This window comes from Gadus morhua, chromosome 13 (genome assembly GCF_902167405.1).
Source record: "Gadus morhua chromosome 13, gadMor3.0, whole genome shotgun sequence".
NCBI lineage: Eukaryota > Metazoa > Chordata > Actinopteri > Gadiformes > Gadidae > Gadus > Gadus morhua.
This window is the reverse complement of record NC_044060.1, coordinates 22,046,796-22,072,910: the sequence shown is the minus strand read 5'-3', so window position 1 is coordinate 22,072,910 and position 26,115 is coordinate 22,046,796. Positions and strand designations below refer to the sequence as shown.

At 42.7% G+C, this 26,115-nt stretch overlaps 3 protein-coding genes across 3 annotated transcripts; all 3 read right to left on the bottom strand.

Annotated features, from left to right (window-relative positions):
• Positions 1-838: 838 nt before the first annotated feature.
• On the bottom strand, positions 839-19,050 carry mapk14b (mitogen-activated protein kinase 14b). Its single transcript, XM_030374160.1, has 12 exons — positions 18,626-19,050; positions 15,094-15,223; positions 9,904-9,962; positions 8,965-9,076; positions 8,476-8,505; positions 7,772-7,819; positions 7,401-7,515; positions 6,391-6,462; positions 5,385-5,464; positions 4,545-4,623; positions 3,967-4,140; positions 839-3,564 (listed from the first exon to the last, which is right to left on the bottom strand). The coding sequence occupies exons 1-12, from the start codon at positions 18,742-18,744 to the stop codon at positions 3,497-3,499; spliced, it is 1,086 nt and encodes a 361-aa protein (XP_030230020.1). The 5' UTR covers positions 18,745-19,050; the 3' UTR covers positions 839-3,496.
• A 1,562-nt stretch (positions 19,051-20,612) lies between these two features.
• Positions 20,613-22,516, bottom strand: tmem167b (transmembrane protein 167B). The gene is made up of 3 exons (XM_030374161.1): positions 22,370-22,516; positions 21,814-21,945; positions 20,613-21,582 (listed from the first exon to the last, which is right to left on the bottom strand). Exons 1-3 carry the CDS (start codon positions 22,377-22,379, stop codon positions 21,500-21,502), a joined length of 225 nt encoding a protein of 74 aa, XP_030230021.1. The 5' UTR covers positions 22,380-22,516; the 3' UTR covers positions 20,613-21,499.
• Positions 22,517-22,739: 223 nt separating this feature from the next.
• b3galt6 (UDP-Gal:betaGal beta 1,3-galactosyltransferase polypeptide 6) lies at positions 22,740-25,632 on the bottom strand. The gene is made up of 2 exons (XM_030374409.1): positions 25,311-25,632; positions 22,740-25,050 (listed from the first exon to the last, which is right to left on the bottom strand). Exons 1-2 carry the CDS (start codon positions 25,316-25,318, stop codon positions 24,021-24,023), a joined length of 1,038 nt encoding a protein of 345 aa, XP_030230269.1. The 5' UTR covers positions 25,319-25,632; the 3' UTR covers positions 22,740-24,020.
• Between the last annotated feature and the right edge of the window lie 483 nt (positions 25,633-26,115).

The following is a 26,115-nucleotide window of genomic DNA, read 5'->3' as shown; positions in this document are numbered from 1 at the left end:
AAAGCAGGACATTACTGAAGGCTGCAATAGATACTTTAGCCACAGAGGGCAGCATCACAGACCAGGCGAGGAAAACCGAGGATTACGTCACACCGGTTCCTCTCCAAGTCTTCCGGTCCTCGCTGAGTCCATAAAGAAGACCACCTGGCCACAAACTTTAGAACTCTCCCGGCAGCGATTACCATACGTGGGTTTGTGGTTAGGATCAGCTAGGAGAACACTCTCGCACGTGCTAAGGCACATCTCCAATCTCTCTTTACTTCAGAGCATCAGTTTACCATACCGAAAATACTTTATACAAATAAAGTCTCGTTAAAGCTATTCCTTTGGATTCGACCCCTCTTTCCAAGAAGTACATTGCAACATCAATATTGAAATCTCATGGTCGATGCCTTTTGTTATTCTGCCTCCTACTGGCCTGTTTGCAGTTTCATATGTCTTTGGCGGACTATTTCTCTGCTGATCAACACTACTAATGCTGGTTCCAAATAAATTGTAAAAAGACACACCGTTTGAAGTTATTTTTTCGTTTTGGCAAGTAGCTGTGCAATAAGCGAGATAATGTATCGATGGTCATTATCGAAAATAAGCCCCTTCATAGAGAAGCAAGGCACTTCCGCTTCGCGTCGGTGTCCTGTTCGCCCTGTCGGGGCTTATTTTCCTGATAATGACCGGTATATATCCGGGGAATAGCGATAGGCGAGATTGCTTTTCCAACAAGCTATTTCAAGCAAACAGATTTGATAAAAAAAAATCTGGAACTCATATACTATGTTTACTTGTTGGGAAAACACAATATTACGTCTCCTTTAAAATAAGTTAAAAGGTGTTCCTTACAAATGTTTGAAAATAGTTGCCTTTATTTTTAATAATCATATTTACAGGTGGCATGGCCTGCTATAGTGAAATAGAATCAAGCAATGAATAAAGGAAAATTCCATTCAAAAGTAAAAACATTTAAACCAAGAAATACCGCAACGAGAATAATTTATCGTATTGACATTGGGGCCTAATCAATTGGCCAAGAAGTATACATTTTTGGATTAATCTACAAATGATGCCGCTTAAAAATTTCACCAGCATTCAGTGAGTAAACAAACACTTCAAGCTACAAAAATGTGCCTTGAAAGTAATGCGGTGAAGAATCTCCAGAGTAAAGTAGCCTACTTAAATCTGCAAATGCATCCAGTTGTAGCGTAAAATAATGTCAAGTATTATAGAATCACAGAATCAGATCAATCTTACACATAAGAAATAACATACAATCGCTCAAGCAATAATTGAACAAAGTTGCAGTGGATGAAGAAAAACAAGCTTCTGATTGGTTGTAGTTCATGGCAACTGTGGATATAACTTGTATGTCAACAGAAAATATGTGTATCCTCAAATGTCCATGCACACTTCATTTAATTTTGATATAAATAAAAGCAGCCTTGTTTAGTAAAAGAGCAGCCATAGGATTCACAGCCATTAAGCTCCAGTTAGGTGTATATGGTCGTTTCCTCTGTGGGATAAGTTTTGCTCTAAAAATGCACCAATAATTTGCAATCATCTGAAATAGTTTAAGAACATTAAAAGGTTTGAATAATCAGTGTGTTGACAAGCTAGCTATTCAAAATAAATCAAAAGCAACAGCTTTCACTGAAATTGTGAACATTTCACATGTTGACATAATCAACTGTAAAAACGAAAATGTGTTGGAATGTAATTGGTCAAGCTCAATCATCCAACTATTCAAATGGCTTCCAAGCATTTTTTTGATACACAAGTTACAGCTGCAGTCACCATGGCTTAAGTTACTGATAAAGTACTGATATAGTTTTGGTTTCGGATATAGGTTGAAACTCTCCATAAATAGAAAATATTCTTGAAAATTGACACAAAATAACATATTCTCTTTTACATCAATATACAGAAGACAAATAACAAAATATCATAAATACAGAGCAGGTCGGTGCCCAACATTCAATAAACATAAATAGAAACGCAACCAAAAAAAGGGGAATACATGATTGAATTCAAAGTTATAATGTCCAGGTTTTAAAAAGAAATAAAATATGTATAACCCAATCTGACTCCATCTCGCATTAATGAAAAACAGCTGCGAGACGGCTGACCAATGCTCCCTCGTCCCACAGCACTGGCCTGGGGCACAACAACAGGAAGTGCTTTGAGCAAACAGTAGAAACATGAGGACATTGGTGAGAAGGCGGACTAAAAGATTGCTAATCGTCTGGTAACGGTCTCCAAGGCTATCCTGTGTAAATAAGACATGTTGTGGTTTAACACTAGGAACTGACCCTGAAGGCTTTGGGATACGACTGCCAATTGCTACTTTAGAAAGTTCTTTAGGTATCTATACATCTAGATCCTTATATAGTATACTTGGTATAGAGCCTTAGGATCTTCTTTTTTTTTTTTACATATCCAGTTTTAGTTGATCTTAAGTGGATTGTGATTTCAACACAGATACGGTAACTTATGTCTGGTGGGAGTGCCCTAATGTTATATTTACAAGTACTGATAGTAATTACAATTTTACTGGATGGCTTTTAAAATATTGACTGTATTTTCAATCTCATCAGTGTGTCTATGCTCAGTTTTTATTTTTATTTTGAGGGAAGAGCGTAACCTCAGTAGAAATACATAGATTCAAGAAGGTAAAAAGGTCAAAGGGATGTAAAAACCGCTAACTCTATTTACTGTTAATATTATGCAAGTCAATAAATAGGCTCTCATATCCAACACTAATAAATACATTTAGCCTCAAGTCTCTTATGACTACGTCTTTAGATACTTTGCATCCTTTAGAACTTGTATGTATTCATGTTTAAATACATTTTCCCAGAGAGTAAGGAGTTGAAATCCTGGGTCCACGTTAAGGTTCGACTGAAAGTGGTTCTTGGCAATTAGGACATCTACTCTGATATGGCAGCTGTGATGACAGTTGCCATAAGTTAAGAGCCCATGTGATGACATTGTCACTAGAATTACATCTGTTAAAATAGTATTTAAACGTGTGGCTCAAATAAGTATTTTTGTGATATTCACAGGGTGTCTTCGACTCAACTAAAGCTAGTAAAATAACTAACACATACACACAGAAAAACTAAGACGAATGTGCTTGGATTCAAAGTCTGCCTTGGACCGATGGGAGTGGAAGGGCATGAGAAAAGTGCGGGAAACAAACTGTGGAGGAAGGATATGGAAGGCATAAATGAAGTGAAAGGTTATTGGCCGTAACACCCCTGAAATCACCGTGTTCCATACCAATAACCTTATCGATGACAGGCACTTGAATGTGTGTGTGTGTGTGTGTGTGTGTGTGTGTGTGTGTGTGTGTGTGTGTGTGTGTGTGTGTGTGTGTGTGTGTGTGTGTGTGTGTGTGTGTGTGTGTGTGTGTGTGTGTGTGTGTGTGTGTGTGTGTGTGTGTGGGAAGGATATAGTCCTAGAGAGTGTTGTCATTGTGTTGCTCAGGATAGAAGCGCCAACCCCCTCAGGATTCCATCTCGTCTCCGTCGTCGGGCGGCGGCTCGAAGCTCACCACCTCCTCGTAGGTCAGTCCTGAGAGACCACACATCACAGTCAGGTTTTTTAGACTAATGTCTCGTTGGTAAGCCTTAGCGCTTCAACACTATTGGAACGTTCATTCGATGAATCAAATCATTTGTATTATTATTGTAAAGTTGATCATTGATGAATGTTTGTATTTTGTCCTTGTTTCAAGTATAAGGGTTAGGGTTAATAACTAAACTGCTGCTTATAGATACATTTTGTTTTACAATACATTTCTATTATGTATCCGATAACTGATGACTGCTAGTAATAGTTTCCCCTTGGCCGCTCTGTACGGCAAAGCAGGCCCATCTAAGAGAACACTGTGCTCCGGTATGTTCACGAGATCTCAGACTCCATTACTAAATCAATACCACAGCTCCATTTAGCTGCGGTAGCATTACGACTTACTCTTCCATTCCTCGATCTCCAGCTCCCGGCTTTCGAAGCTCTGGTCGTAGGGCTCTGCCTCGGGCTCGTCGTCTGGGTCGTGGTACTGGGAGAAGTAGGCGTGGGCGAGAGCCTCCGAGGCTGTGATCCGCTTGTCCGTGTCCAGCACAAGCATCTTCTCCAGGAGGTCCACCGCTGGGGGGGGGGGGGGGGGGGGGGGGGGGGGGGGACAGCACACAAAGAACCAGGTGAAAAACCTACGCGCCAGCCAGGCAAACATGGAGCAGAACAGAACAGACTCCACCTCAGAGCCTCCAATTAAAAACAAACCCCCTCATTGGAAGACCCAGTTAATCACTTCTGGAAACAGACTTTCAAAAATGTGCTTATTGAGGTGATTGAGGTGATTATTCATAAGCATTCAAAGTACTTTGCCTTCTCAGTAATACTTCATGTTTACGTATATTGTTATTTCAGGGGTGCCTCGAAGAGATCCGTCGTTAAATTGTTTAACGAGACAATCCTGTGTTCCACCAGTAGAGTGAGCTAGAGTGTTGAGGCACCCATACAAGCACCGCTCAGTCTGAACTTGAACCTACCGAGCGGGTTCGCGCCGATGAACACATCAGTGAAGTTTCTCTTTGGCATCTGAGGAAGTGAGTTGATGTAGTTCCTTGCCTGTGAAAAGAAAAAAACACTGAACCTCTGTTGAATTGTTTTACTTAATAATGGTTATACTAGGAGAGAGCGTCAACGCTAAACATCAAGTATACACCAAGTAGTCTGCCTCAACATTGTTAACCTCAGCAAACAGACTGCACAGTTTTCCCCTCTATTATGAATGTTGATTCAAGAAGTCAGTATCTGGGACAGGCTTACAGAGAAGTCTAGGGTCTCTGATGAGAAATCAAAGGCAACGCCATCAGGGATGGAGGCGCTAAAATGGCAACTCACATCAGACTCTCCTATGACAAGCCATAGAAGGAACTGCACAAGGCTGCAACAGGTTGAACTTGAATCCAGAAGGGCAGAAAGGCAATGCCTTGTATTACATTTCTCATTTGTCTAAGTGTCCTGAAGTTATTGAACCCTTCTGTCTCAAATGTACAGCTTATATTCTCTGAAACCAAAGGCAAGACGATACAGTAGAATCAGATGAGTCTCCTTTTCATGAATAGTGCACTCCATAGAAAGAATTGCGGCGAGGAGAACGTAATGCAACCTTCCCCTCTCCACTTTCAGCTAGGGGTTTCCCTGATAACCCACATCTCATATATTCACTCCATGTAGCTTTTTCTAAACTGTTTAATTCTAACAGTGATTTCTCTTTGCAGATCCTGATAGCCAATAAAGAACTCTGAATCTATGGTTGAATGGCAGTTGTAGCTTGGTCATGTGCGAGCATGGAGGGTGGCTGTGCGGCGTGTTTGGGGTCTCACCTCGTGGCTTGGCATCCTGCTTATGAGAGAGACGGGGGGCGTCCCCGTCAGGCGCATTATCTGCTGCAGCTGGTTTATATCTTTGGTTTCCAATCAAGGAGCCCCACAGCAGCATGGACATCATTCAAATACACAGTGTGTCAAAAGGAGGAGATCAACAAAAGACAATGTGGCAATTACATAGAACAGACCGCGCTGCACGTACCGTTGGACTGAAGGAAAATTTGCTCTGCACTTATCATTCGGAATTATCCCGCTGCCTATAATACAGCCAGGTCTAATTCCGTGCTTCAATCTCCAAGTCTGTGGACATTGCACAGTAGAGAGTAAACAGATTCAAAACTTGTGGATTTCCTGGTTCGGGGGCACTATTGGAGAATGCTTCCTAGCCAGGGCAGTAAATATGCATTTACCTGGGTTCAACAACACAAAGATACAGCTATTAGAGTTGCTAAACCCTCGTTTGGAATATAATTGATCGCCATCTCAAGTCGAAAATAAATCATGTCTGATTTACATCTGGACATGGACAATGGCCAAATGCCCCAACTGGCCAAATCCAATAGTAGTAAACGTTCTTGCTTAATGGATGGTGGATTTCCATTCACAGTAATTGTAGATGTGCCACTGAACCAAAAAGTGGTTATAGTTTGTTCAGACCTTACCCTGCGACTAAAATTACATGACAATGAAACAATAAAAATCAATCACATTGTATTGAACTTTGAAATGCGTTGGCCCTGCAGCCATTTTGATAAGATTTGATGAACACTTGATTACTGCCATAATCCAGAAGAACCATAAATCCCTTCCGGGCTTCATTAATCAATGCATGGATAGCAGAAGTAATAAAGTGCTCATTAGTGGCTGTCACAAATCAAGAATACAGTGGTAACCCAGACAAAAGCTCAAAGCTTCAGAACCCAAGACTCTCCAGCAGGTGATCTCTCTCCCTCCCCTCTCTCGATGTGAAGCAGCGTACAAACACACAGTGCTGAAAGGATACGGTCAGTGCCCGGGAAGAGCGTTCTTCCGGTGAGGAGTTCCGCCATGATGCAGCCCACCGACCAGATATCCACTGGGTCCCCAGAACACACAAACAGGTCAACTCAGGCATCGGTTGCAATTCTACTTTCAATGTGATTTTTTTTTTTAAATGTAATCTTCTGAAACGGGGCTTGGTGGAAGAGAAGCCCTTATTTATTTTTGTTTAAAATGATATTGGTATGGTCCGCACTGGATGTGCATTGCGAAGGAGATCATTGCAGAGGTAATTGCATGCTTTACATTAAAGCCTCCAGTATAGTGGGTGCAACCGGGTGCAATTTTGGACACCCTGGAAGTGACTCTCCTAGGCTGGACATCTGACCATGACACCAACAGAGTCTTGAGTCTTGGTTAAAACCCAAACTTATTTGAATCCATCTTCAGGGCATCATATATGCACGGCAGCCTATGTATGCCAGCTTATGTATGCCGAGTAGGGTACTGGCTGTGTTAATGACACAGCCAGTACCCAACTCTGTTGTGCCCAGATTGCTGTACATGGCATGAACCTATGCAATCTGCCCCGAATGCGAGCCTGGTTCAACCCATCGGATAACAATATGAGCAGGATCCGATCTGCGACTTTCCCGACCTGACTTGTTAATGCATCCTGGCTTGATCGCGTGACACAATTTTCAGTTTAACCACGGCCGTAGAAATTAATGATAGCAAATCTGATAATATTCAGCCAGAAAACTAAAAAAAACAAACGGTCTGTTCCCTAGGTGATGGTTGGGGACTACACACGCCAGCTCACGTTATTTGCCTAGCTGATTGAAGCTGATCTCTCAGGCTGCTGCCAGTATACAAGTGAATGACGAATGATCATGTGCGCGTGCATGTGTATAGTAGTCTTTAGTACGGGTGTTCCTTACAAAAAGGGGTGTGTGTGTGTGTGTGTGTGTGTGTGTGTGTGTGTGTGTGTGTGTGTGTGTGTGTGTGTGTGTGTGTGTGTGTGTGCATGCACACCCGTCATGTTGTAGTGCATCCAGTTCAGCATGATCTCTGGTGCGCGGTACCACCGCGTGGCCACGTAGCCAGTCATCTCGTCGTCGGTGTGCCGGGCCAGGCCAAAGTCCAGGATCTAAATCGGAGCCGGTAGAGAGACAGCGCGTGTGAGTGAAGAGGAAGAGAGTGGGTGAGTGATAGTGACAGTGGGTGAGTGATCGAGAGCGAGAGTGTGTTAGTGTGGTCACAGCGAAGAGAGGAGTAGGGGGTAGGGGGGGCAATAATGAGGGAAAACAAAAGTAGTGAAATCAATGTGATTTGTTTCTTGTAGAACCCAAAAGAATGAATAAAAATCATTGTCATTTAGTTAATCAGTCTTAGTGTCCTTTTACCTTCAGCTCACAGTCCTCATTCACTGCTAAGTTGCTGGGTTTTAGATCCTTTAAAAAAACATGAAAAGGAACACATGGACCCTGTTAGTGCACAGCCAAACCATTCACCTAACCATTCCACAAAGCATTCAAATTGTTTTCAAATGTAATCTGTTTGCTAAGTTATATCAACTCTTTGATCAGTCAATAGTGCGCTTAACAGTTACTCGCAACTCTTTCTAGGAGATTTGTTGTGTGTGTGTGAGTCATGATGACACAAGCAAGTTTCCCCTCGATGATGTCATCATGACACACCCTCAAATAAAGCCTGGGTGAACAAACAGCTGGCGAACGTGTTTTCTCATTTCCCACTTTCTCACACTCGAATCCCAATGGGTCAGATATAGATTGAATTGTGTAAACTGGGTTTGAGTCCTCCCCGTTTTACGGGAAAATACATCATCATTTTAAAGAAATAAGATGCAGTGTGTCATTTGGACGTCAAGTTGTTGAGAATGGCATTTTTTTCTTAATCACAATTTTTGAGTCAATGAATGTGAATTTGTGTCCCTGAATGTGTTTGAGTCATCAGCATCATAACATTGTATTCTACTTTGGGCTTCCATAAACTTCCATAAAATAAATCTGAAATGGCCCAAATAGAAGATAAATACATTGTATTTCAATATCTTAACACGTAACACATTAAAGTGGCAGGCACTTACCCTGTGTATGATATCTGCTGAATGGATGTACTGTAGAGAAAGATTAAGGAATAGCATTTTTTTATTATCCCTTTATGATAACTAATAACTGAGCAATGTTATTGTACAAAAAAAAACACTGATTTGGGTTTGAACACCATTCCTGCAGTTACAGTAGAAGCCCTGTATTCCCTTTTTAATCAAAGCATGGTGAATGCTCTGGGGTTATGAATACAAGCCTTCGTATGCGATTAATGAGTGCACAATAACAACGTTAGGCAGTGGCAAAAGTTAGCCTACAGTGCTTTCATTAATCTTAACACATTTTCCAGGGCTGGTGGTGTATTAAAAAAGGGAAAGCAATGGGGAAATGTTTTTACACCAAGCTATTTTCACGACCTTACTGACATGATTGGGGCAGGTACCATCTTATGCACGTTTTGGTTTGTAAACTGGTTGATGGGGACGACATCTGACCCAGGATGGGACAGATAGGGGTGGAAGACTGACCTTTAACCCCCTGAGGATCTGGTAGATGAGAAACTGGACGTGGTCGTCTGTCAACTTCTGACATTTAACGATGTTGTTGAGGTCCGCCCCCATCAGGTGGGTCACGAGATACCTTAAATTATGAAGGGAGTCACAAAAATATTGCAGTATGTTTTTTGGCTGATATTTACTGAATTGTAAATGCCAGATTACATTAATCAATTTCAGATCACTTTTAAAATACACTGATATATATATATATCTATATAGATATATATATATATATATCCACATAAACATACATATACATGTATACACACACATCTATAAATCAATATATCAATATTTGACCAAACTGAACTAAACAAATACATTGCTTGATAAATAAAATGAAGAATAAAAATGATCCGGCCTCCCCAAGTGTACATAGGCTATGTCCCTGCGGTGTGCACACAGTGAACTGATCAACAGTGAGATTAGCGAGGATTGGCGGGCATTTGCAGAAAACACCTCCATCTGTGGGAAGCATTGTGTGCCCTCGCCTCTCTGTTTTCCATCCTCTGCTCATGGAGAGGCAGAGTCAAGTGGAACATGTTGGGCTGTTGTTTAGCGAGCAGTAAAAGGGCGTGTTCCCGTCACACACACATCTCCACGATACATGCACAACCAGCTTCAGACGATTCAAGGTCGCTGACTGTTTTACACACACACACACACACACACACACACACACACACACACACACACACACACACACACACACACACACACACACACACACACACACACACACACACACCACCTTTTATTTGCAGAACACGTGTCTTTAGAATATGACCTTTTGTGTGTTTTGGATGCTACAGATTCAATTCACTCATTAGGAGATTAGAATTCTTATCGAAAAACGATACACACTATATTTTTTCTACAGGCTGGTAGGAATTTAAAAAAATCACCTACACATCAGTGAACTCCTCAAGGCTCGTGGCTGGTGAGAACACATCCAATAGGCCGATCACCTGGGAAAAAGGTCAAAGGTTAGACATCGAGTGGCGTGATTATTCTCCAACCACTTTGACACCCAATTGGGTCGACTTGATACTTCAACCATGCAAATGTAAAGTGAGTCAAGATCCCTGTTGGAAGAACAGGAAAGTGCTTGTGAAGGAACCCATCCTAATTGTCACTCAGTATATTTAAAGTAGGTCACCTTAACAAGGCTTTGTCGGTGGCCTGCTGCACCTGGACAATTATATTCTTAAAATAACGCATCATGAAAAATACAGTCAAACACAGCCCGACAATATGTCGGGCAATATGTCAACCCTCAAATTGTACACTTCTAAATTATTTTGGGCAGGATTAAAATATGCGCACGTTATCCGTAGTGTACGAAAAACACGACACAGTGCACTACCGCAGTGCCTGCTACATCGAGATATTACTCCAGGATGTTGATTATTTGTTCTTATGAACTGAGGGCGAGGACAGGCAGGGGCGAAGGGCGTCTGCATTTTACCTAATAAAACGTGTGCACACTATTTTTGGGACTTTCTGCTCTCCCGTCTTCTAAACAGCTCTCCCCGTGGGAAGCACAACTGTGATTGCACAACAACAGGAAATTCACGCAGAGCAGAGAATGCCAGTGCACATTTTGGAGAAAGAAAAGTGAAGAAAAATGATACAATAAGAACTACTGCAAGCGGCTGGCAGCAGAGTTTGGGAGCCAAACAGAGACTGCAATAAGATCAGAGGAGAAACTAATGTGCCGTTAGTGCACGTGTGCCGGCACGTACGCAGGCAGCTTGAAGTCAAAAGGATCCAACACCAAGCCCTCTCCCCCCTGTCCCTGGGGGGAGGCACTGGGGTGGGTATGATGTTTCAAAACACGGAGGCAGCCCGCCCACGCAGGGCGCCAACATGGAGCTTATTGGCAGACGAGCCAAAACAAACAGCCGATTGGTCCACTCTTATTATCAAAAAAACTGAGAACCCGTGGAGTCTCCTGGCAACAGGAACAGCATAATCCCACCCCCACGCCCATTCCACTGCCCACACGGATTGCATAGGCTGCTTTTCACAACAGAGGGATTTAGGGTGCATTGAAAGCAGGGCTTTGTCCAAACCTATATTTCCCAATAACAGAGTGCAGATGACATTTGTCGTAAATCATTACAACCATAAACCAACAGACTTGAAAATCTCCCTGTCTGCATTATATGGCTGGTGTGTGGGTGTAACAGACTTTCACATGCATTCATCAGACTTTGCTTCACCGAAGCCTATATATCCTAATAACAGAGTCTGGAGGAAAGCCATCAATCATAACAGCATAAAACACCAACTGAACATGCTTCAAAATCACCCTCTAGATTGAAGGGTTGGTGTGTGTGTGTGGGTGCCGGGGTGTAATAGATTTTTTCCCATGCATTTATGGGACTTGTTCATGCATTGTCATGTAAACCTTACAGCAATGGGTTAACAAGTGTCTGCAGACTCTCCCCCCCCCCACCCCACCCTTTCCTTTCCTTTCCTCAAGCGAGCATACAAGTACAATGCGATACCAATTTCCTCTGTTTAGTCAGCGGCGAGAAAAAATTATCTGGCTGCCGTCAGGACTGAGATTGTCTTTGAAATCACACTTTTGTGGCGAGTAGGAACCGAGGGCACAAGTTCTCACTTTGATCAGCCCCTTTGTCTTCTATTACATGCAGTACCCGTGCGTTAATAGGTCGACACTTTGATCAGCCCCTTTGTCTTCCACATGCAGTACCCTCGTGTTAATAGGTCGATACAGTGCCCTTTCAGTTACCTAGATTTAACAGCCCTTAACATTTCACAATTTGAACTCTGATTAACAAACTGCCCAGCTTTCAGTGACACATCACGTCAGACAACCGAGTGGACATTAATCATTTTCTCTACTTCCCAGGTTACAGTGTAACAGGAATTAGGGCCAAGTGTTTCTGTTGTTTTGGTGAATACACAGAAACAAAGGTATCACAAAACATTAAATAACTGCTTCTGGAAGACAATTGATATTATTGCTTTGGCAGCTTCGCGTTACGCATCGCACACTCCGGCATGGGCTGGCATCTTGTTTTGTTTTACTTACACAGGTTGCAAGACTACCAATTGCTTTTTTATCCCCTCAGCAGGAGTGGGTATTGCGGTCCTACTCCCATAATTACAAGTATAGGAGAAAACAAAACACTTAACGCTCATATTGGGCTTTAGTCTTTAAAAGGAAAGTTTCTAATTTTAGCTTGTCGGGTCAACCCCGTTAACCCATCATATTAGGACCTTGTTTTCCTCGGCAAACATGTGGTCATTAGCTCTGAGTCAACAATAAAAAAGCACGTTAAGCTAGGTTTAAGCTTGGAGAGGTTTTAAAAGTGTGGGGTCAGTGCCACAAGACCTAAATGCCTTGACTATGTTGTTGTTGATAATAATTCCTATTTAAGAAGACCTTAATGACATGAAATGTGAACGTTTGCATATTTGAATTAGAGCCCGACCGATATATAGAATTTTTAAGGCCGATACCGATACGAATATTTTGTGATTTAAAAATCCGATATGCCGATATATCGGCCGATATATATATAGATTAAAAAAAAAATCCAGAAACGCGCAACAAAACAAACACATTTCCCTAACATTGGTTATTTGTAGTTATCCTTTAAATCCTTTTCACTCTCAGCTAACACGTAACAACGGCAAAACTGGACATGGTAGTCATGAATTAAGTCATGCTTATCGACTTTAGAGAATTGATGGGGATGTTCTTTTAATTGTTATTCAAGCAATGTCTGTCTCGTGACAGTTGCCAACTTACCATGAACACACTTGCACACATGAACAACACCGATGATATCCGTCGATCTCCGTCATTCACTCTGCCTAACGCCCCGTGCCCACTACATGCGTCCGTTGCGTGATCCCCATTGACTTTAATGGGGACGGACGCGCAATGCATTGTGGATCCGTCCGTTCCGTTGGAGCCTTCGGCTCCGTCAGAAAGTTGAAAAATGTTCAACTTTTTGGCAGCGACGGATCCGTCATCCAATCAGATCGCTGTACGGTTGCTGATTGACACCCCGCCCTCATGGGTAAAATCCTCAGTTTGTCGATGCTCATGCTAATGATCATGTGTTTTTCCCCGCGTGTGATTTGTTGACCATTATGTTAATTTTGATGTACCTGTCCCCGGACGTGATTGGCTGCTGCATCGGAGGGCCGAGGATCCGGGAGGATAAAGCACGGGCGAGCTCAACATCCACGGCAGCTGGCCTTGGATATGAAGCTTGCCATATTGGGTCTTCGAATGGTTATTTGTTGGTTGATTGAGGTTCTTGTTAATTGCTACACGGGAACTTATCCCATGCTCTGGGCTAAATAAACAAATAAACAATTCCAGTTAACCAAAGACATCTGGTTTTATGTTGCCACCCCTTCCCCCAGCGGGGGACGTTACAATCGCGTATGCAAATTTAAGCACTGTGACGCGACTTGGCCTCTGACGATACTGCATGGAAAGCGGGTCATCTTGCATCGCAACAAGCAGGAAGTAGCAGGAAGAACCCGGCGAAGCGATTTGATTGGCTGACGGATGCATCTGCAAAGACTACTCCCCCATCAGTCAGCCACGCCTTCCCACATCAGTCAACGGACGCATGTAGTGGGCACGGGGCGTAAGGCCCCGTGCCCACTACATGCGTCCGTTGCGTGATCCCCATTGACTTTAATGGGGACGGACTCGCAATGCATTGTGGATCCGTACGTTCCGTTGGAGCCTTCGGCTCAGTCAAGAAGTTGAAATATGTTCAACTTTTTCGGCAGCGACGGATCCGTCATCCAATCAGATCGCGTATGCAAATTTAAGCACTGTGACGCGACTCGGGCTCTGACGATACTGGAAAGCAGGAAAGCGGGTCATCTTGCATCGCAACAAGCAGGAAGTAGCGGGAAGAACCCGGCGAAGCGATTTGATTGGCTGACGGATGCCTCTGCAAAGACTACTCCCCCATCAGTCAGCAACGCCTTCCCACCTCCGTTGACTGAAGGAGGTAGTGGGCACGGGGCGTAACGCCCCGTGCCCACTACATGCGTCCGTTGCGTGATCCCCATTGACTTTAATGGGCACGGACTCGCAATGCATTGTGGATCCGTCCGTTCCGATGGAGCCTTCGGCTCAGGGCACGTGCCCACTACATGCGTCCGTTGCGTGATCCCCATTGACTTTAATGGGGACGGACTCGCAATGCATTGTGGATCCGTCCGTTCCGTTGGAGCCTTCGGCTCAGTCAAGAAGTTGAAAAATGTTCAACTTTTTCGGCGGCGACGGATCCGTCATCCAATCAGATCGCGTCTGCATATTTAAGCACTGTGACGCGACTCGGGCTCTGACGATACTGGAAAGCAGGAAAGCGGGTCATCTTGCATCGCAACAAGCAGGAAGTAGCGGGAAGAACCCGGCGAAGCGATTTGATTGGCTGACGGATGCCTCTGCAAAGACTACTCCCCCATCAGTCAGCAACGCCTTCCCACCTCCGTTGACTGAAGGAGGTAGTGGGCACGGGGCGTAAGTCAAGAAGTTGAAAAATGTTCAACTTTTTCGGCAGCGACGGATCCGTCATCCAATCAGATCGCGTCTGCAAATTTAAGCACTGTGACGCGACTCGGGCTCTGACGATACTGGAAAGCGGGAAAGCGGGTCATCTTGCATTGCAACAAGCAGGAAGTAGCGGAAAGAACCCGGTGAAGCGATTTGATTGGCTGACGGATGCCTCTGCAAAGACTACTCCCCCATCAGTCAGCAACGCCTTCCCACCTCCGTTGTCTGAAGGAGGTAGTGGGTACGGGGCGTAACTCTGGCTGCATTCAGCGGGTTTGGGCGTTAGAGCGCCCTCTGGTGGACCAACTTTTTTTTTCTTTTTTAATATTCATTTATCGGCCATTATAAATGCCGATACCGAATAGCTTGAAAAATGCCTAATATCGGCCGATGATATCGGCCTGCCGATATATCGGTCGGGCTCTAATTTGAATGCACTGAATATTTCGTAGATACTGGGTGAAAGGCTCTGCAGCCCTTGCGGTCGCCGCCTGTGTAAGGCAGGAACCCCCCGGTCCAGAGGTTTAACTTACGTTCTCGTGCTTCATGTGTTTGAGAAGCCGCAGCTCCCGATAGGTCCGCTTAGCGTGGATGATGGACTGGAACGGCCTGGACAGCTTCTTCACCGCAATCTTCAGATCACTCTTAACGTCATATGCCGAGCTGTGAGCGAGAGCAAGAGAAAGATGGAGAGACAGGCACACAATGGTTTCAGACCTAATGAATCTCATAAGAAATTTGGATATGAAAGTGGGCAGCAAAAACGCTGACAGAGATAATTATGCTTTATTTTCTGTTTTGTATAAATTCTAAAATCATGAACTCTTGGCCACTTGAAGAAGCGATTAGGTGGCGCCAAATTTGAGCTTTTCGATTCATGCATCATAAAACACAATATGCCCTGGGGTAACAAAGCCAGTCAGCCAATAACTTGTTGTCTAACATACTAGCTCCGGTGTGTTTCATATAAACAACTCATCATTTAAGTAATAAAAAAAGGCTCATTGTGTAGAAATTAACACAATACCCAGGTAGAATCCATGGGCAATCATTCTCTACAATATTTATTTAGACATGTTTAGCCCTCAGGCATGCTAATCCTGTTGCACATCCAAGACTATTCAAAACCTCTGTAATGTATGGAGAGAAGAAGAGTATTGTTGTGTTTAAATGCACAATGTTCATAACCCAAACTTGATGTACTGTCTGGTATACTTGAAAAATATTTATTGCAGACGTGGTATTTAACTTGTTGAGTAATTAGCTTGCTATTTGATACATAAGCATCTGAAAAAGGAAAATATCACAATGCAAGATATATGAATACAACTATTAATCAGTCTTCTCTAAAAGGAAACGCACTCACTGCAGCAACATGAAAATGTGTTTTGAGCTCAATACAAGCAGGAATGTTTCATAAGACCAATTTGAGCATAATGATTTAATATTCAGTTGCACGACCATAAAGACCCAAACTCCATTAGGCAATGTGAGGCGAAAGTCATCCTAGGAGCAGCAGCTGGCTACACGTTGCATCCAAGTAGTGCAAGTGAGAGCCCTGTGCTTACTTTCACTCTGGTCATCATAAAAAGGCACAGCAAGAGAAAGCACACACTGACACAAGTGCATACATACAAGAAAGCACAAGGGCACACACAGATATGCACACACACACACACACACACACACACACACACACACACACACACACACACACACACACACACACACACACACACACACACACACACACACACAGTGAAGTCAAATGATCTACAACGTATTCAAATATCGGAAGCCTATCATCTAGGGACAACAGAAACACTGGCACTCCCAACGTGCAGGCGATGGTAGCAGTCACATTCCTGACATTAATAACATGCCAACATAAAAAAAATAACTTGCTAAACGTGCATAACTTAATGCCCTAACTCTTGGGAATAGGATGAAAGGAAAGGAATTGAGTTATAGCATAGACCTCACTGGGGCCTACATGCAGCGTTATAAACGTAAAAGCACATGCATGTGTCTGTGTGTGCGTGTTTGCATGCACGTGTGTCTGCTAAACGGCAGAGCAAACAGAACGCTTCTAAGTGGAGACAGCAGCAAAATTCGAATTAGGCCAAGTTGAATGCAAGTGCAATAACGTGGGTCCATAAAGTGGCCCGTAAAAGAAGCCGAGAGGCCAAAAGACAAGGCCATTGTCAGGAAGGGCCAGCATGAGAGGAACGAGGAGCAGACGGGTCGTAATCATCATTACCTGCGGCTGCCGGTGAACCGAGTGACACAGGCCTGTCCTTGTGTCCCTCCTGGCCTTTTTATCTTGCTACAGACGACAGACATGTGCTACCTAACTGGAATGTTTGACACGCCGAGCACACAGCATGTACTGCGACATGCCATTGGCGGCTCCCGGCCATAGCTATAGCCAAACACTTCGACAATTGACTTTAGATTCTGTATCCAAATCGAAGGACGGTCGGAAAACTGAGGTCAATACCCAATCTAGTATTCATATGTTTTGGGTGAAGCAGTATATGAACTGGCTTTGTTTGTCAAGCATTGTGTTTTGGCAAACAGTTACAGCACGCAACTGTAGGTTATTTTGTACTGTGGCCAACCATGGGCAGACCCCTAGTGACCATGCATGGGGACTTATGGGCTGCAAAGATAATACAACTCACACAATCAATTCATAGGAAATGGGAGTTCAAAAATGAGGAACAGAGGCTCAGTAGGCTTTTGCAAAATATGAAACTTCTGATTAGAATGGCCATGGATTATACAATTTGAATCACAAGGTGACAACTTCAAACCTTGACTTCGCTCTCATCACATTTTTACTCTGAGCTTTCAGCAATTATTGAAATGTGTGCTTGTAAAAGTAACGGCAGGAGAACTGTGAGTGATGCTCTCATCAGACTTCCTAATATGAATGTATTATTTCCAGCCCATACATTTTCTTAACACCTATTCAATATTCCCATTGGACCCTCACTCTATTGCAAAACTTTTATGAACGAAGCCTCCACCAAATGTAATGATTATACTTTGCATTATAAACTTAAATTTTCCATCGTGTTACAAACAATTTGCAATAAGTTACGTGTGTATGGGCACATTGGGCACGGTAGATCTACCAAGGTAAAAAGGTGAATGGGTCCCCAACCATTTTGCACTAAAGTGGGCCCATTCCCGCCTTGAGGAAGAAAAATAGACAGTGCGAAGGTGTGATCTGCTTGATCCCTAAGCAGGTCTACGTGATGACTAATTGACTCTGAATCAGTCATTCGTGCTGCTGAGGCGACCACCTAATCTCGGGACTATGAGTCATATGGGTACAACAACGGGAGAAGGGGTGACATCATTCTAGACTCATCACAGTCGATTGGAGTTATGTTGCAAGAGCCCAGTATGGGAGAGGGGCCCTTTCCCGAAACCATGTGACACGGTTCACAACTGTAAAGTAGACTAAATAAATGCATGCATGCATGCATGCATGCATGCATGCGCCCCCCCCCCCCCCCCCCCCCGATACAGAGTATCCTGCAAAAGAAAGCGAGAAACGTAATCCAGCAGCATTTGCAAAGTCCCAACTGTCCGTTGCGATTTTGAATTGTAAGCGGACACAAGAATATAGACACAAATATAAACATCGTAAAACTAGATTCACATTTCCGCTGGATGGTGGATGCAACAAAATAAATGGATCTAAACATGGTTCTAAAAGCATGAACGTCCATCTTTATACAGCGTTACCATCCAACAATGTACAACTGTTATACTTCTGTTATTGTGCACGAAGCAGTACCCCTCAACTCTGGAAAACCAAAGGATATGAACCACAATAGCTAAAGAACATGCACGAAAACAATAATAGCCCCCACCCGCCGAAGATACGCGAATGGCACCGAAGCATGCACCACCATGTGCATCGGGCAGAGCACACAGTGTGTGAATATATGTAGAATAACATAACATAACAATATATTAAAACATGTTTTTAGGCGTAACGCCAACCCCGATTGCATAAGGCAATGCGTTTGCTCTCCACGGTTTCCTTACCACACAGATCCATAAGCACCAGAGCCCACCGGGGATAAGTTCTGATAGCGCTCCGGGACCTCCCATATGGTTTTGTTGAGCTCCTGTCGATAAAACGTGGGTCTCTCGTTCTGCGACATTCCTGCAGAATAGCCTGCCCCGCAGAGACAAAACAAGCGAGTCGAAACTTCTGCTCCCCTCGCACGGTGTGGTGGTAAGTGCCCCGTAGAAAAAAACAATCAATCGGGACGTTTCAGCATTCACTGTTCATCTGATCGCTTCTGCGTGCAAACACGCTGCAGTTATTCTAATCTCCCTCCGTGCACAATGGGGTGAAAAGGTGATTTCAAACGACTTCTTCTCGGAGACCTTCGAGACACCAACAGCAGCAGCCACTAGGTTTTCCCCGACGACGTAAATTCCGATCTTGCTTCGTCTTGCGGAAACGTAACCTCCGTCACTCCACTCGCCTACGTCACTCCGTCGGTGACAGCGCGCGCTCACGAATATCACAACAATCTCGCGCGAGGTAGAAAAACTACATTTGCAGCCAAGATTGTAGTGTATGTATATTCCCAGTATTATTTTAAACACTTAATATAAAAACGTAACTTTGGAATTACTAGCTGGGACATAAAACCTGTTTCTCAAATGTCCTGCATGTGTACATCCGTTTTAGCGACGCCTTGTGTTCTTTTTGTAACAGTGCCACAGTGAATTATTCTAAAGTTGTTTATTTTATCAATAAGATAATCAGAGTTTTAAGTTTTGTGCATATTTGACAATGGATTCCTCAAGTGTCATTACCATGAAGCCAACGTTAATGTATACCTACACTCTTCTATAAGAACACCTACAGATAGGGCTGAGAAGTTCCCCACTCAATGGCTTCACCTTCTGGTGAATGTGGATGCCAAAGGCCTGGGGTAAGGCTTGGTGGCAGGACTTGTTTCCCTTGAGGTGTAGTGCCAGTTATTAACAACTCTGGAATGGAGGAAATGTTTAATTCCAAAATTATTCAACATGGTATGCTTCTTTGGCATGCTTCTTGTGCGGTCGGATGATCTCTGACTGCAACCATCAACGATCTCTGACTTTCATCCGTGTACCTCACTTTACTGGCTGGGTCTCCTGCGGTCGTTTAACAATGCAGGAAGAAGTTGCTGACTTTTACTTCCTTCTCAGAATGAGGCCAGTTGGACATGGTGAACGTGTAGCCGCAAGGGGTGACTACACCTTGTTGTGCTTTGGAGGCTATTAGATTTGTGAGAATCATTGAACATTTTTACTTCTGCTTTGGGAACATCTGATTGAGGTGCAGTTTGACAATATCATTTTTGATCCAATTATTAACATACTGTTTCAATGAATAACCCATATCAAAACAATGTTCAATAACAGTCAAAACTGAGTAAAATAAATGTGACTGGATATGTGGGAAGAAGATGAACAGGTATATAATTCGATTTCTGCAAAAATATTTAATATTATATAATTTATAAAATATTATATCTTACTGACTGTTTGCCCCCCTGCCATCAGGCAGGAGATTTTGCAGCATCATAACCAGCTCTGCAAAGGCTGTCAGACCTCTAAAACCCCTGCTCTATCCACATTAAACCATCAGCACCCAGCCCATTATCACATCTTTATAAATTGTACTGTCATCATGCTGCACTGCTCACTATGTTAACAAACGGGTGTGCACACCGAACTTGAAACACAAGTAGCACACCATGCCACAGACCCGCCTTCTTGGTTATGTTTATTTTGTCATTTTAAATGTTCCTGTAATGTTTGTTATGATTCCTTCATGGTGCTTCATGACTATTTATGTTAATGTTGCTCTTTTTGAGGGGTAACATTTCGTTGAGCTGTATAATATGTATATGGTTGAATGACAATAAACTTGACTTACTGATTAACTTACAAACGTAATGGTTTCTTAACACTATCACACACTCGTTAATTTTGGTAAAAAATAATAATAAAAGGATGACATTTCACATAATATAAGAAATGTGTTTATTTCTTTAACTTCATTATGACCAAGGAATAATTGACAGGATAATCAGCATGATCCCCATTCGACATATAGATTAATCGTCAGGTAGACCACCACCCATTTACATCTAATCATTCATACCTTCCTAATAATATCATATCCTTTTGATTAATATGATGTAACTTCATGTTGGAGATGCAAACCACATGCACATCACTCCCGAGTAGTGAAACCATAGTGGTAGAAGGGTCCTAAGGGATTCCAATGGAGAAAGAAATGTGTACACAACTTTATATATATTAGCTTTGTCTTTCAATTACACCCCCTTGGATCAATGCGGATGTAGCATTAGACTTTGTATGCTCCTGTAACTGTCGGTCAAATGCATTTAAATATTTACAGCTTAATGATTCATATTCTACTAAGGAACTGGACATCACAAAGATACACCGTTTAGCACCTTTTCATTCAGTACAAAACCTAAGATCCTCCATTTAACATGTTTTCTTTGGGGGGCAAAAACAAGGCATTATTCAGGATTCAGGAATGACTCAGTGTTGACACCCTGTGACATGAAAAGTGCTCTCCAATTGGTTGCAACTGCATGGATGAAAGATACTTTCCAATTGGCCATAACTATCGTATGAACTGCATGTTCAATGGGCAACCACATAAAAGGAGGATGTGAAGGAGAGGAGGTCCGGAAGTCCAGGCCTCACACTTGGCTTTGTAGGAGGAGGCTTCCATTTACTAGTCCTTAGAATGTATCCAAAAGGGTATTAGGGCTTTATGGGCCAGATAATCCCATAAGTATACACTATACAAGGATTAACCGACAACCAATGACACAAGTCCATTAGACACCCGTCCGGTCCGTACCAGTGAAGTTCTCATTTTACAAAAGCCAAGTAGAAAGCCATTAATAGGCAGGATGCTGCCACACAAATGTGAAGCCGTGTCCCAATCACTGCAGCTGAGGAAGATGAAATAGCCAAATGTTAATAAAGCCAGAACGGACAGTTCATTTCAGTTCAAGAATTACTTTTTTTTTTATTTCAATGCATCATAGTTTAATTGCAAATTGCTGGTTGCAGGATCATCTATATTTGATCATAAATTGGTTAAGAAGTGTCAAGTTTGTTTTCGAAAATAAATAGTTTACCACTTTAATATTGCAGCTCTTATGTTAAGGTCTCAAACCTACCTTTGTAAAATACCCCCCACACCCCTTTCTTCTCAGAGAGCAACCAGCTGTTGATGCGTGGCACCTTTTTGAGGTACGCACAGGTGCAGATGAAGACGAGACCAAAAACCAGAATGCCATCGAAAGAGTAAACTGTAGGCAGAAGAGAGAGATGATGAGTGGGGTATGGTTTTGGCTTAATAAAGTGCAATTTGTGAGCACAACTAGACTTTCATTCAAAATACAAAAGAGAAACAGCATAAGCAGCCCACTACATCCCAAACAACGATGACCATATCAGATACCCGTCAAACTTGTTTGTACACTTTCTTTACTTCCCATGTCCATTTTCAGGATCATGTTTGTATCGTAGGCCTACGTGGCTAGAAGTAGAGTCGAGCACCAATTTGAGTAAATAAATAGGAATCAATACAAAGTTAGAGCAAGTAATATGATTGACAAGTTATCCTAACATAGAACATGGGCCACGTCTACAGCTAATTGATATGCAAAGAGAAACAAGCGATTATTTGGTCTTCTAAACCTCCTTAATCGTCCAAAAGCTTAAAGAACCTACCGTTCGTCATGATGGCAGGTTTGGGTTGTCTATGTAGTGTGAACCCCTCAGAAAGATTCGCAATACATTTAAATTATGTAATGCAAAGCTAACGAATTCTTCGCAGCAGCAGCCAGAGGCTTCCTCTTCTGGTTCTTCTTCTTTTTGTTTACCATCCAGAGAATGCAGAGCATGTGCTTCCCTCTTGTGGTCAATATGAGATACTCTATTCCTTGACTAAGGTATACTCAAAACACTAGCAAAACGTTACCAGCAATTTTGGCATTGTGACCAAACCTTTATTTCTCCATCGTTGCTGTACATGGATCTTAACGTTATATTTAGAAAAAAAATACTACTTAACTTAATCACACAATGAACGGACTAACAATTTGTTCAACACATTTTCTTTGTATTTAATTTAGATTCCAATAACCTTAAATATGAATCCAGTAATCATGGTAACATATATCAGATGGGCCAGATACACATACTGCTTTCATTATTAGTTATAATATATTTAATTTGCAGCATTATCATGTATAAATACACTGTATTTTTATTATCAGAGGCCGTGTATGAAGAACCTAGATAAAACAATGAAAATCCAGGTCTGTGTACAAAGTGACCATGCCAAATGTGAACATTAAGACAAAAAAATCACTGTTTACACACACACCTGTAGACAGAGGGTCACTTTCTCTGCAATCGTTAAGTCTTAAGTATAGTGAGATTTATGCCTAAAACAACCATGCATAAAATAAAGGACTGTTTATCTGGCAGTATCCGGCTTGTTGCCTGAACAAACAATGTGCTATTATAAATTTTTCTGGTGTTTGCATTAGAAAAAAAAATCTCTTGAACAATGACATGTAAACAATAAACGAATTAACTACATTAATGACAACAGAAAAGCATTACAAACCTAAAGGACACATTGAAGCAGACTGACCCGTGGACAGCAACACATTCAAATATTTTAGCACTGTAATTGTAAATGAAAAGCGTAGCCATGGAAATTCCTCGAAAAAATAGGAACTACCAATTGTGGGTAAGTTGCAAAAATGTACATCAACAAAACTTCTGTAGCAACGGGAAATATTTAACAAATAGGAGCATCTTGTCAAAGTTGCTGGAAACATGCATTGAGGGTGTTGGGGGTGGGATGTGGGCAACTGCATGTAGCATGTTCTAAGTGCAACAAACAGTATGCCCTATTAAATAGTATCTTAGTGTCCAAAGTCTGTACCATAACCGTACATTCACTGCACCGCATGTCTTTTCAGCTGTTTGATCGATTGACCAGGAGTTTGACCAAGTGCTTTGATCGATTAAAAAACACGAGAAGTCCAGAGATATCTGGAGAACCCTATACAACTCTGTTTACATTCAGTGTGCACCTCTATGTACACACATCCCCAATACATTAATATCATAAGGTAAAAAATACAATACTTTTCCAACATTTAATACAATAAGCCCCACCCCTCCCTTTTTCATCCAAGTTTAATTTAAGAAATCGCGAAGTTTCCTCTCACAGGTCCATAATAAATTAACAATAAATACAAAAATAGACAAAACAAGTAAAGCATTGGCTAAGAATCCAAGGATATCTACCCTAAAGGCGATCAAGAACAAAATGGTTAAAACACACCAGGACACAGGCATGGGATCAGGGGATGCCGTCCTTCCTCTGACAGCACTGAGAGGGCGGTACTCCCCAGTCGTAGACGTAGGACAGCCTCACCCGGACCTCCTCCTTGCAGAGCTTCCCGTCACGCTGCAGCGTCTGGTGTTTCTCCAGCATGTCCTCCAGGCTCTGCTTGTGCGTCACCAGGTACTTGTTGCTGCAGCCGCGTGACTTGAACTCTGTGTCGAAGCGCGGGTCGTGCGTGCGCCTCACGTCCACTGGTGCGAGCCAGGCGCCCAAGGACACGTCCTCGCTCTGCCACGTCTTGAGGTAGCCAGCGTTGATCCGCACATAGTGCACCAGGTCTGCGGACAGGATGTACCCACCGCCAAGCGCGTAGGGTAGGTAGTAGTCGCACAGCTCCCAAGCGCTCTCACGCCACTTCCCAGCGCTTTTCACCCGCCCTCGTCCCGAAAAGAAACCCCAATACAGTCGCTTGGGCTCTTTGGCTTTCAGCTCCTCTTTGAGAAGGTCTAGGCGGGCAAAGGTATCGTCGTCGGCCTTCATGACGAATTTGAAGTCCACCTTTTGGTCCAGCCAGGAGTACATGTGCAGCAGCTTGAGTGTGAGGTTCTCGTACGAGTCCCGTAACTCAGGCAACAAAAGCAAGTCCTTGTGGCGGCCCTGCTCTGTATTAATGTTCTGAAGGTCTTCGATAGGAAGCCCAGCGGTTCCAACCACAAACATGGGAAGAATGTCAGAGTCCCGCTTGGTCAGCCATGTGCTGCGGATGATACTCCTGCGCTCCGTGTATTTCGGTCCAGTCGTGATAAGAACCACCAGGAAAGCAGAGAGGTCCTTTACACGAGAGGCCTGGTCAGGTCGCTCTTGGTGGGATTGGTGGGCATAGACACGGGGGGCTATGCCTGGAGGATCTAATTGAGTCTGTTTCAGGGTCTCTGATGTGCATTTGGCCAGAAAGAGCAGGACTATCGCAAACAAACACACGCTGCCGATCACCAGCACCGTCTTGTGGCGACAAAGTAGGCGTATCAAGTTCATGGTTCTGAGCCTAGAGTCAAAATCACAACAATTTGATAGTTAATCACGTACTCTTTGAAGAACTAAATGATACATGCAAAAATCTATCAACATACAAAGTGATAATGGTAGACAAGAAAGTCAGTTTCTTCGTCGAGGCTTATTACCCAGTATCTTTACAGGCAATGCAGATTGCTGACCACTCTTATGTTGTCAGCAATAAGTGTGTATTGCTGACCAACTCGTATGTTGTCAGCAATAAGTGTGTATTGGTAAAGACGGGTAAATTACCTGCTCATTGAAACACGGTTGTCTCACCAGGGTACAACGAGGCAACAATAATAGCGTAGGGTACCAGTGTAAGATCTCTGCTCACTTTGAAAACCCACTAGACTCCAAACCAGCATAACACTGTGTCGCCATCCTTTGTTTGGACTGAAAACATGTTTTCAATGGAGCCACATGCCCTATGTATGGTAGGTTAAATCAAAGCAAACCATATAGATCGGCCATATCCAGTCGACTTTAATCCGGGCACAACCAAAGGATGCTGCTGCTGTCAGGCTAGCTACAGCTGTGGTTCCGGCGTCACGCAGAACCCAAGCTAACGGAGACGGAAGTACACTATTTTCATAAAAGTAAGAGCCCCCATTTTTTTCCGTATACATTAATATATGATTTTTATTTATATAATTTACATATTTTCTAGCTCTCAATTTACGGTTTCTTCTAATTTAATACATAAGAGAAACGGAAACACACAATCTGATTTAATTTGAATACAATAAAAAACTCCGTTTCCAGGAAAACCTTTTGAAATCATAAGAAATTAAGCCTATGGATTATTCTCCCATTACTACTACTACTATCTTTCAAAATGTATAATCTCTCCAAAAGCAATATCAAATAGCAGACCTAGCAATAATAGTAAACTGCATATTATCTTAAAAATATACAGTGTACATAAAGGGATATACTTTAATGTAGATCTAAATAGTTCATGCATAATTCAAGAATTGGGTTGCAGGAAAGAAACACAGTTTAGAGATGAGAGAAATGAACAACCGTAGGCTGGGCAGCTGTGAGGTGCAGTCAT

Excerpts from the sequence above, each read along its gene's own strand:
- mapk14b (XM_030374160.1), bottom strand. The coding sequence starts at position 18,744 with ATGTCGCAGAACGAGAGACCCACGTTTTATCGACAGGAGCTCAACAAA. Across the intron at positions 6,463-7,400 it reads GATGCACTACAACATGACGG|TGGATATCTGGTCGGTGGGC; the intron begins GTGTGCATGCAC and ends CTGGGGACCCAG. Across the intron at positions 4,624-5,384 it reads GCAGGATGCCAAGCCACGAG|GCAAGGAACTACATCAACTC; the intron begins GTGAGACCCCAA and ends TTCTTTTCACAG.
- tmem167b (XM_030374161.1), bottom strand. Across the intron at positions 21,583-21,813 it reads GTGGGGGGTATTTTACAAAG|CTGCAGTGATTGGGACACGG; the intron begins GTAGGTTTGAGA and ends CATCTTCCTCAG.